The sequence below is a fragment of the Marmota monax genome, unplaced genomic scaffold (genome assembly GCF_021218885.2).
Source record: "Marmota monax isolate L192 unplaced genomic scaffold, Marmota_monax_Labrador192_F-V1.1 WCK01_AAM20220418_F8-fsc01681, whole genome shotgun sequence".
Lineage (NCBI taxonomy): Eukaryota > Metazoa > Chordata > Mammalia > Rodentia > Sciuridae > Marmota > Marmota monax.
This window is the reverse complement of record NW_026694449.1, coordinates 28,180-40,683: the sequence shown is the minus strand read 5'-3', so window position 1 is coordinate 40,683 and position 12,504 is coordinate 28,180. Positions and strand designations below refer to the sequence as shown.

General features: G+C 45.6%; 1 protein-coding gene across 1 annotated transcript; it reads right to left on the bottom strand.

The window, feature by feature from the left end:
- Window positions 1-10,506: 10,506 nt before the first annotated feature.
- LOC124075498 (PRAME family member 8-like) lies at window positions 10,507-12,236 on the bottom strand (the record flags this gene model as incomplete). Its single annotated transcript, XM_046418942.1, has 2 exons — window positions 11,728-12,236; window positions 10,507-10,811 (listed from the first exon to the last, which is right to left on the bottom strand). Coding segments are annotated over exons 1-2 (814 nt in total), but the record flags the coding sequence as incomplete, so codon positions are not given.
- Between the last annotated feature and the right edge of the window lie 268 nt (window positions 12,237-12,504).

Here is a 12,504-nt window from a genome sequence, read left to right as displayed (position 1 = left end):
CTCCAAAAGCCTCTGTGTTAATGCAGGAGGTGAAATGATCAGATCATGAGAGCTGTAATCCAATCAGTGGATTAATCCATCAAATGGATATATTTTTTTCTCTCTCTCTCTCTTCTGATAATTAGCATGTTATCAATCCTAGATAACCATTGAGAAAATGCAGTTTCAGAAGCCCTCTCTGGCTGCTAAGGTCCTCTGACAATGACTGGTTTTAGCTGGGTTTCCATATCCCAGGGAGGTGCCATCCCAACCAGGACACAGTTCAACTTTCCTCCTCAGAGGTCTTCCTTGGTCTTTTCCAGAGCTTTTGTTTGTCCAAGGCCTTTTCCAAATTCAAAGAGTCCTGTCTTTTCTGTCCTAGAGTATTTCAGTCTGATAGCTTGTCAGGACTCTCGAGATAATCTTATGACCCAAGCCACTGGAGTGAGAAAAGGTGTGGGGGGATGACCAGAATGTCTGGCTGGGAGGTTCCCACAGAAGGCACATAGGAGACCACTCATCACCTGGAACTAGGGGAGAGCAGGGAGCTGGGGCTGGAGAGGTGGCCCCAGGCAGAGCTTGCTTAGTGGCAATTGGCAGGCTTGGGCAGGCTTGTGACATGGCCTGAGCTCTGTTTCCATTTCCAGAAGGCTGTTGAGAGGACCATGCTCCCTAGAGGAAATTAACAAGAAACAGAGACACCATCAGAGGAATCATTGCCACCAAGGTTAGAAAGACTGGCTTGCACTTGAGTGACCATGGGAGCATGGCAGATCCTGGAGGTGGCCCTGGGCAACTTGACCCGAGGATGCTCTCTTGCACCACACAGAGGATTAAAGCTTCTCCTCATCGGGAAGAAACCTGCAGTGGCAAAGGTAGTAAGACTGGCCTTGGGGGGAGTTGGGGAGTTGAGGCCCTGGGTTCCCAGGAGCCAGAGGCAGCCAGGCTCTGCAAGCACCAGGGGTCACAGGAGCTCTAGTCCAGGAAGAAACAACACCCAGCAGGAAAGCTAGATTCACCAACAGCCGGGGTTCAGTTTTCTAGTTTCATCTCCCCAGGGCCCACCCAGATGCCTCTACTGGACCAGCAGCCCCTACACACCATCCAGTCACAAAAACAAACAAACAGGAAATCACTTTTGGGTGTGGGGGAGATTGGTTTTGAATTAATTTTCATGGCTGCTCTCCACAGTCAGCACCAGTCACAGAAAAGTGTAATCTGAAGCAAGAGCCACCTAGAAATCAGTGTCAAATGAGCCACTAGGGGGCAGGTTGTCCCAGTGTGTCCCCTTTCCTATCAAGTAACTTTCCTATTGTTGAGTTCTAGAGCCAGATGTCATTGTGCGCAGTAGAGGGAATGGGCAGCTTGTGGGTGGACTCTGCCTTAGGTCAGGGTTGCCCATTTTCCCTTAGCTGTTTTTCTTTTCTTTTCCTCCTCCTCCTCCTCCTCCTCCTCCTCCTCCTCCTCCTCCTCCTCCTCCTCCTCCTCCTCCTCCTCCTCTTCCTTATCCTCCTCCTCCTTATTCTCCTTTCACCCCTCTTTCTCCTCTGAATTCTTCATCTTCTTTTTTGGTACAGGTGTTTGAACTCAGGGTAATTAAACACTGAGCCACATCCCCAGCTCTTTTCTATTTTTATTGAGGCAGGATTTCACTAAGCTGCTTATGGCCTTGTTAGGTTGCTGAGGCTGGCTTTGAACTTGTGATCCTTTGCCTCAGCCTCCTAAGCTGCTGGGGTTACAATCATAGGCCACCATACCTGGCTCCTCGCCCTATCTTATGCTGAGACAGGATCTCACTTTGTCCTCCATACTTGTCTCAAACTCATGATCATCTTGCTGCAGCCTCTTAAATAGCTGGATTACAGACATGTACCACCATGCTCAGTTTAAATGTAAGCAATGCTAAAAGCCACATATACTATTTGAGAACATTGGCAAGTAAGAGATGGAAAATGCTAACTCTGAGATGGGGCTTGATTGTCATGTGTATCTTGTACATGTGACAGTGTGCCACTTTGGAGTGGAGTCCCAGGAAAGAAATAGATCAGAATAGAGTCCAGCCTATGAAAAATATTGTGTGGTTCCAGGTTTGATGACCTGCACCTGTAATCCCAGCTACCCAGGAGGCTGAGGCGGAGGATCAGAAGTTCCAGGGCAGCTTCAGCAATTTAGTGAGACCCTAATCCACTTAGTAATACCCTGTCTCAAACTGAAAATATATAAATGAAAAGGAGATGTAGCTCTGTGCTGTAGTGCACCTGGATTCAATCCCCAGAACCAAAACCAAAACAAACAAAAAATACAAGAGAAAAAGGAAAAGAAATACAGAAGGAAAGAAGTTTCATATGATCTAAACCAAAGCAGAAATGAAAACTATTAGGATGATGGGAAACTGCATGTAGAGACACTAAGTCCAAACTTCTGGTCATTTGAAGAGAAAGAAATGTGATATTCTCTTTGCATCACAAACTATGTGCCACCATTTTGTGTTTCTTTTTTGGTACTGGGGAATGAACCCAGTGGTGCTCTTCTATGGGGCTACATCTCCACCTCCTTATATTTTTATTTTGAGACAGGATCTTGCTAACTTGCTGAGGCTGGCCTCCCACTTGTGCTTCTCCTGCCTCAGCGTTGCTGGGTTTGCAGGCATGTGCTACCACTCCTTGGCTGTAGGTCACTAGGGAAGACCGTCTGGGAGTAGACCCTCTAAAAGGTCTCTTTCAGGCTCAGTTGCCCTACAACACTAAAGCACTTGTTGCCAAATGTTCTGTTCCCATCCCTGATGCTAATGTAATAATGAGGACACAGTTTTGAGAAAAAGGAAAGGGAATGTTTACTATTTTGGTAGCAAAAAAAGAAAAAATGGAGGGTCTTCTGTCCCAAAGGCTGTCATACTGCCTATCAGAGGAACAGTTTTTTTTTACTTGATTTAAAAAAAATGGCAGCAGAATGCATTACAATTCTTACTACATGCATACAGCACAATTTTTCATATCTCTGGTTGTATATAAAGTATGTTGACACCAATTTGTGTCTTCATACATGTACTTTGTATAATGATGTCCATCACATTCCACCATCCTTGCTAATCCCCTGCCCACTCCCTTTCCCTCCCACTCCTCTGAACTATCTGGAATTCATCTACTCCTCCCATGGTCCCTCTCCCTACCCCACTATGAGTCAGCCTCCTTCTATCTGAGAAAACATTTGGCATTTGTTTTGGGGGGTATTTTCTAACTTCACTTAGCATTATCTACTCCAACGCCATCTATTTACCTGCAAATGTCATGATTTTATTCTCTTTTAATGCTGAATAAAATTCCATTGTGTATATATGCCACACTTTTTTATCCATTCATCTACTGAAGGGCATCTAGGTTGGCTCCACAGTTTAGTGATTGTGAATTGTGCTGCTATAACATTGATGTGGTTGTGTCCCTGTAGTATGCTGTTTTTAAGTCCTTTGGGTATAGTCTGAGGAGAGTAATAGCTTTGTCAAATGGTAATTCCATTCCCAGATTTCCAAGGAATCTCCATACTGCTTTCCATATTGGCTGCACCATTTTGCAGTCCCACCAGCAATGTATGAGTGTGCCTTTTTCCCCACACCCTTGCCAACACTTATTGTTGTTTGTCTTCATAATAGCTGCCATTCTGACTGGAGTGAGATGATATCTTAGAGTAGTTTTGATTTGCATTTCTCTGATTGCTAGAGATGATGAACATCTTTTCATATATTTGTTGATTGATTGTATATCCTCTTCTGAGAAGTGTCTGTTCAGGTCCTAGGCCCATTTGTTGATTGGATTACAGTTTTTTTGGTGCTTAGCTTTTTGAGTTCTTTATATACCCTAGAGATTACTGCTGAACAGGTTGTTTTTAAAGAGGTGATTCTGACAAAATTAGATTAGAGAGAAGAAACCAGGAAGGAGAACATCAAGGACAAGAAGATCAGGGAGGAGGAAGTCAGGGAGAAGATTTGGGGGAAAGAAAAAAATATGTAAGATTCAAAGCCACAAGGGATTTAGTGAAAGCATCAAGCAAACCCCTGTTTCACACTGAACCACATCCCCAACTCCCCCATTTTTGCAGGAACTGGGCATTGAACCCAGGGGTACTTTAGCATGGAGCCACCTCCCTAGGACATTTTGTGTTTTATTTTGAGAGAGGTTATCGATAACTTGACCAGGATGTCTGTGAACTTGCAATCCTCTTGCCTCAGCTCCTGAGTTGGTGGGATTAGAGGTTGTGCCACTGTGTCCACTACAATCCACATTTTTAAAAACTCCCCATTTCAAAATTTTATTCAGCAAAAGAACAAGGTACTTTTGTTTTGTACCTCTCTTCTTACCCCCACCCCCTTTTGTACCAGGAGGAGAACCCAAAGACCACTGAGCCACAGTACTTGCATTTTTTTTTAAATTCAGTAAATACAAGATATAGGAAATGAAGAGTTTAACTATACAAAATGTTGGGCAATTAGGCCTTTCCTATTAGTTCAGTTCCCTGATTTCTGAAGCTTATTGTTTTGAGGTAACATGAAACATTGGAATGTTCCATTGAAAACTTAATAGACACACAATTCCCTGCATTACTGAAACCTAGACACCGAATGAAATTTACCAGTTGCATTTTGCTAGTCTTATTTGTCTCTCAGAAATGCCCTTACTGGCCCCAGGGGTGTAGGTCTCTTTGTGCCAACACTAAGCAGATGTCAGGGCTGTGGTGCTTCTAATTCTTAAGGCTGCTCTTCCTGATTCTTTGGTCATCTTCTGTAACTGATGTCTCTGTTCACTGATGTCTCTGTTCACTGATGTCTCTGCTCATACTTCTGTGCTACTGTGTCTCTCATCTGAGCTCTGAGGCTGTAGGGTCTGCATCCTTGGACTCAATCAACCTTGGATTGAACATGGTTGAAAATAAGTGCATCTGGGATGAATGTGTAGAGACTTTTTTCTTGTCATTATTCTCTAAACAGCACAGTGTAAACCGCTATGTAATGTTCCCATTGTATTAAATGTTATAAGGAACCTTGAGATGGTTTAAAGCACACAGGAGGATGTGCATAGGTTATATGCAAACACTGCATCATTTACACCTGACCTTGAACATGTGCAGAGTTTGGTATACAAAGGGGGTGGGGGGGTGTCCTGGAATCAATTCACTGTGGATAATGAGTGAAGGCTGTCTTGACATTGGGCTAGGGAGTATAATTTTCACATATGTGTTTACTCTCTAGGTCACTTGAACCCTACATATTTTCACACATCAACAATCATTGGTTTTGTGGTGGGTACCAGGGATTGAACTTAAGGGCACTCGACTACGGAGGCACATCCTCAGCACTATTGTGTATGTATTTTAGAGACAGGGTCTCCCGGATGAGCTTAGTGCCTTGCCATTGCTGAGGCTGGGTTTGAACCAATGATCCTATCTCAGCCTCCTGATACACTGGGATTACAGGCATGTGCCTCTGTGACTGGCAACCATGGTTCTTAGTATCAAAAAACTAACCCAGGTACATTTAAGCAGAGAGAACAACTGTAAGCATGTTGTAAAGCCCACACAATTACTGGGAAAGTTGGCACAGTGCTGTGAAAGTGGGCAGGGACCAAGGGAAGCTGGCTAGTGTTGGGATGGGCAAAGATGTGACATCTGCAGTGGAGGGGAGAAATAAATCATATTCACACACTAATGCTTTTTTCAATGCTTTATTCACTCAAATCATTCAATACAATTTCACTGTATAGGTTCTTAATCAAGCAAATGATAATCCTTAGTGCTGGGCACTGCAATACACATAATCAATTCAAAACTAAAAATTCTAAGTTAACTCTGAGCACAGCAAACACTTAATCATGCCAGACTCATTACAGACATTCAAGTTCTTGAGAGTTCAGAGAAGGGGAATGTGATGGAGATGTACAGGAACAGACGTCTGCACATATTTATGTGTGCATATCCATTTTTGACTCTCCCAGTCTGTCCTCCCACTCCAGCCAGTACTGTAGCACTAAGGGCCAGTGTGGGGGGCCACCTCTGAGCCATTTGCATAGTCTCTACTCAGCCTTGAAGCCAAGGAGATTTCGGTGTGGCATTGCAAGTCATTCCATGGCTTACTACAGAAAGCACATGACCTCAGTCTTCCCTCAGTTATAGAGACTGCTCTGTGGCTCTGGGGTTGGGTGTTACCTGTCAAGCTGGGACAGCCCACCCATTGCTTTATTTGGTGAAGCATGTTCTATGGAAAAGCCTTTGTGTATCCCCCATAGAAAAATAAAAAAAACACACATTCTGTCTCTCTCTCTCCTTCCAGTGTGGAAGCAGCATCCTTAAGATCTCAGAGCTGGCCCACCCTTGCATTTCAGAATTATTTCTGTGCTGTGTGATTTCTTGCTGTATCTCCCAGCCAGCTTTCTGCAGGAAGGGAACACAGCATATCTTCCAGTGAAGGCCACAGGTGAGAGTACAGGCTCTTGAAGGTGTTGGATCTAATGGGAAGTCAGCCCTTTTTATATTTTATTTTGAGACAAGGTCTCATGAAGTTGTCTAGGGCCTTTCTAAGTTGCTGAGGATAGCTTTCAATTTGCAATCCTCCTTCCTCAGTTTCCTGAGGGATTACATGCATACAGCAGTGTGCCTGGTTTACATAACAGGAATATTTAAACTATCAAATAACTAATAGGAAAGTTAAAAACAAAATGGTGAGTGTTAAGCATGGCCACAGTAAGAGGTTAAGAAATGCACGAAACCAGGAGAAGGAAACCATGGCAACCAAAGCACAAGTTACAAGAAAAAAGACGGAATCCAGAGTACTGGTATCAGAGCAGAGGGAGGTTCTGTTCAGCTTAAAATGCTCTTTGGTAACTATAAAATTTTTCTAAATCCCAGAGGAAGCCCAAAAGAAAAACCAAAAATGACAGCATGTTCACAAAGGACAAAGAAGGAAATGCAAATTTATCCCAGAAGAAAACACCAACCCTCAGAAACAGACTAGAGAGTAGGGAGGAAAAGAGAGAAAAAGAACTAAAGAGAAATCAGAAAAAGAAACTAAAAATAAACAATACCAGTCAGAAATAATTCTGTATCTTTCGATAAAAAACCTTGAATTTAAACGGAATAAACTCCCCAATTATAAGATGTAAAGTGATTGAATAGATTTTCTTTTTCAATGGACTCTGTTACCTGCTGTCTACAAGAAAGTCACTTCACCTGACACGCACAGGTGGCAGTGAAGGGATGGAAAAGATATTCCACATAAAGGAAACCAACCTAGAGCAGGAATGGCTAGACTCCTGTCAGATAAAATAGACTAGAGATTGAAACACAATAAAAAGAGATAAGGTGATCACAGGATGATCAAGGGTCAATTCAGCAACATGAGACAGCAATTGTACACAAACATGTACCCGACACCCGAGCACCCACATGTGCAAAACAGATATTACTGGAATGTAAAAGAAGAAGTTGACTACAACACAGTAATAAAAGTGGGGATTCAACACCCCTTTTCAGCACTGGATGGATCAATCTCTGCACACAGTAGACATTTACAGACCACCCCACCCAACACTGCAGAGCAAACATCCTTCTCAACAGCACACGACACATTCTCCATTTATTCTCAAAATAAATCTCCATAAATTTAATAAGAATGGAATCCATAGCAGGGGGAACTCCTGGACAGTTACAAAGCATGGAAATTCTTCAGCATGTTCCCCAACAACAAACGGGTCATTGAAGATATCAAAATATTGTCATGTATGTATGAAATTTAAAAAATACATAAAAATAAAAAAGAAAGTGTAAAATGCCTGCAGACCAATAAACAGGGCCACACAAGATATTCAAACCTGTGGATACAGCAAAAGAAATTCTAAGTGAGAAGTTCCCAAGAAGAAATACCTACATTAGGAAAATAGATCTCAATTAAATGGCCCAATATGGCATCTAAGGGACTGGAAAAAATAAGGATGGGTCATGCCCCAGTTAGTAAAATTGGGAGAAGGAATAAAATCATAAAGCTTCTCAAGTAGCTGGGATCCCAGGCATGTGCCACTGCAACCAGCTTTTCATACTTGTTTGTTATTGTTTTGGGGACCAGGCAGTGAACCCAAGGGTGCCACACCAGTGAGCCCCATACCCAGGCTGGATTTGAAACAGGGTGTCACAAACTTGCTTACAACCTCACTAAATTGCTGAGGCTGGCTTTGAACTCACCATCCTCCTGCCTCAGCCTCCTGGGCTGCTGGATCTACAGCTGTGTGCCACCAAGCCCGCTTTTGCAGTTGTTTTTAGAAGAGAAGCTTTCAGTACACCTATTTGACCCACCTGTCCATACCAATTAAAGAATGCATTCCATTGTTTTCATGTGGGTTCTGCTTCTTTCTTTTCAAATATTTCTAACAGACAGCTCCATTCCAATTAAACCTTCCCAATGTGGTCATATCATTTTTGGATTTATTTATTTGTTTACTTATTTCTGTGATGCCTTGGATGGAACCCAGGCCCTTCCACATGCTAGCAAGTGCTCTACCACTGACCAATGACCCCAGATCCCTGAGTTAGCTTTGATGAAGTTCACTCATTTCTCCAGAAAAGCATGGGTTCTGGTTTCCTAGATTGTGGAGAAGAAATTGGCCAGTGTTCAGAAGGGGCTGTAGAGTCTTTGGATGCAAAGGACTCTGCATCTTTCAGGAGCCAAGGAGTGAAACCCAGTCCCCACTGCCTGACACGGCCACCATTACAAGCTGGTCCTGTTTACCATGACATCCTACAGTTGTGTGCTCTCTCACAGCACAAATGAACCTAGAGTCAAAAGATGAGGAGCTCAAAGAGCAGTCTGGGTGCTTTAACCCCAGGACTCTGGGAAAACAAAGAGCCCTCACAACCCTTCCAGTGTTCAAATGGTCTGAAGGCACCAGAATATCTTCAAGTCCCTTTTTAGTCATGATAACTCTTAAAAGAACAAATGATGACACATCTCACTATGCAGATCTTTGGCTTTATTTGAACCTAGAATCCAGCAGAATGAATGCCGTTCAGAACCTTCCACCCACCCCACACTTGCAACCTAGTCTTAGAGCCCAAGAAAAGGAAGTGCCATAAAGAGGGAGCCAGGCACAAAGATCACTCTGTGGGTGACAGAGAGGCCAGCTGTGCTTGGCCCAGACTCTGCTACCAGTTCCAAGAGCGAGCTGCAATCTGCTTACACATCCAAGTGGGTTCCAGTTCACTATGTGTGGAGAATTATTCAAGAGCCATAATTAAAACACATCCACAGGTAGCTTTAGAACACCTCAAATGAAGACTGGGGGGACCTCATTCTCATCCTTGGATGGGAAGCTAAGGCTAAGGTCGCTGCACAAGCCCTCCACCCAGTCTTCAGGGGAGGGAAGTGTCAGGGGAAGGTCTGTCAGTTATGTGCACCCCTGCCCCACCAGAGCTTGTAATTTATTCAGTCTTATTTTGAAATATTCACAAGTGTTATCTACCTATATGATTATACTATTTTGCTGAAAGGGAATTTGGATACCTCCAATGGGCACCACTAGTTTAACTGAGAACAGACTACCTAGGTGGATGACAGGCAAGAGACTCAGAGCTCTGATCAATGTGCAGCATGGACACCTTCTGCAGGCACTGGGAGTGGGACAATGGGGCATGTTGTATGCAAAGATGCTCTTGCCCAGCACATCCAAAGAAACCTGAGGTTTCTGGGTCTACATGGAGACCCATGAGGAAGGGGCAGTGTTCAATGTCTGGGTGGCACTGAGGTCCCCTGAGAAGAGGTTTTCTTGCCTTGGCTCATGTTCAGTGCCTATGTTGAATGTTCCAGGCCACCTGTGTGCACCTGCATGTGTTAAGCCACAGAGTAGCCACACATCATGACCAGATTTCAGTTTGATCCCTTGACTTCCTGGGACTGAACCTCATTGTTCACCAAGTACCCAGGGCCGTCTTTCTCCATCAGAACCTGGAGAATCCCAAGGTTTCATCAGAAAGCCAGGTAAATCCATCACAGAGGACGTCAGAAGACTAACCTTGAAATTCCCTTCATTTCTGACTATTTATGGACCAGCCATGAAACACAATAGCTTCTTCCTGTGCCCATCAAGCCTGAATCCCATTCTAGAAATCCAGGTCCCTATGTATGTCTCCATGAAGACACATGTCCTGAAGGTCCTATCCTCGGGGGTCTTCCCTCCAATGGAGCCCCCTGCTGCACTTTCCTTTCTGCATCCACACTTCAGGCAGTGTCTGAAATGGTGGGTTCTGTGTTTCCTCTAAGGTGACCCTATATCGTGGTTATACATCCAAGTGCCTAGAAGTATGCTTTTGAAACACACCCAACTAGGCAGCTGTTGGACAGGAACAGTGAATGAGGTCCTCTTTATACATGAACTTGTAGCCACAACGACGACCAGGGAACAGTACAGAACACAAGGACATTTGGCTGCCTAAAGTCCCTCACTATTGCTGTGAGCTCAGCACAGAGTTGGGAACATCTCCCTGGGTGGATGGTACCCTGGGCATCATAGCTCTCCAGAGGGGCAGGGTACAGCTCTATGCTCAACTGGCTCAGCCTGGCAGTGTGAAGCAGCAGGTCCCTTAAGGCTGACATGGAGTTGCGGTTCCCATGGAAGCTCAAAACCCTGAGCTGGGAGCAGCGGCTCAAGGCAGGCAGGAGGGCCTGGAGCTGGGAGTCAGTGATACAAGCTTCCAAGTCCAGGCTCTTCAGGGAGGCTGCAGTGCTTTCCAGCAGAATTTTGAGGGGCTCTGGACTGAATTTGGTCAGTCTGATGCCCCTCAGTTCCAGGTGTCTGAGCTGTCTGGTGTTTGGACATCGGGAAAAATAATTCTAGTCGGAATCTGACAGCCGACATTTGGTTATTGAGAGGGTCTCCACGGCAGTCTTCAGGTGCCTAAGGAGAAACCAGGCAGTTAATTCTGAGGAGCAATGTCAGGGTGGGAAAGACAAATTGGCCCAAACCCAAAGTCACCCTGGTCATCTGACAATGGTCCACACTTAGGATGCTGCCTTTTGCAGAATCTGGTCATTCACATCACCCCATGTCAGAGTGAGCCTTTCACCACCACTCCTGTGAACAGATGAGCCCACATTTCTGTGTCCCCTCCTCACTGCCAAGGAGAAAGTCACAGGTCTGACCACAGGAGGTCATGGGGAGTCATGTACAAAGGTCAAATTCAGGCAGGATGTAACAAAATCCACAGGGGTTAACTCTCTGAGAGGCTCACACCCTATATCCTCAGCAAGACTTCCACCCCTGCTCCTCACCCTCACACCAGGATCACTACCTGGAGCTCAGAACAGCCTTCCCCAGGTGGGTATTAGAGGCAGGTCCTCTGCTCCCAGCTGGGGAGAAGAGTGCTTCCCTGTTGATGGGTGTAAGTGTGGGGGCTTCCCTCCTTCCAAGCCCTCTTCTCTACCCTGCTTTCCACCACCTTCACTGGACTGGCCTCCCACAAAGGGAACATCAGTCCCATCCCTAGCTCCTGTCCCTCCCAACTGGGTTCCCAGCATGGTGGCACTTCCCAGACCATGGACCCTGGTTTAGGACTCTGCTCTGACACAGGTTATGCCATCTAGCTTCAGGATCCAAGAGGAACAAAAGGATGGGTTATTTACCTTCCAGTGTTGTATTAACCATGAGAGTATCAGTGGCTGGTCGGTGGAAATTTCCTGTAACTGGTCTGAGGAGGATGCTCAGCCCCCCCCTTACTCACCTCAGGACCTGCTCCAGGTGGCCCTTGAGGAGGAGGACAGCATCCACACAGGACTTCCACAGGCAGTCCATCCTGAGGAACTGCGAGGTGAGCTGGGCAATCAGCTGCTCCTGCTCTTCTGGGGAGGTGTGGGCAGGCAGTGGACCTGGGAGACCTGCAGTGTCCTCAGGTTCCTCATCTGGCCCAAGAAAGAAGCACAAGCACCCAAGGTGGAGGGCACCCAGGTGCAGTGCACTTCCACCTTCTGGACAGTCCAGCTGCAGCAGTCTCAGGACCTTCCTGTTGTGGCTGGTGGGTTTCCCAAAGATCTTCAGCCTATTGCAACACAGGTGTACCATGTCTCTTCTCTGTGTGACCCACAGGATCAAGTGGGCCTGGAATTCGTCCAGGGGCCTTTCTATGAGGCACAAATCTATGTCTAAATTGAAGGGTGGCTTAGCTGCCATTGCTGGACCAAATTTCAATGTTTGATTTGTCTTCATGACCTCTAGTGAGTGGGCATCCACCATGGCTCCAGCCACATCCTCCAGAAGTTCTGGGGAACATTCTGCAAATCCAGCACCTGCAGTTTCCACCTCCTGCGGGGACCACAGCAGAGTCTCAGCCCTGAGGCCCCTTCCTTCCCCTCTAAGCTGCTGCACCCTGCTACACCTCTTCCTTCTGTCTCACTTTTCTCCACCCACTTCCCTCCAATCCAGCCTGGCCTGCACCTGTACCAGCTGAGTTACATGCAGGTGCAGCCTCCTTCATGGGTCACCACAGCTGCCAAAAGCACCT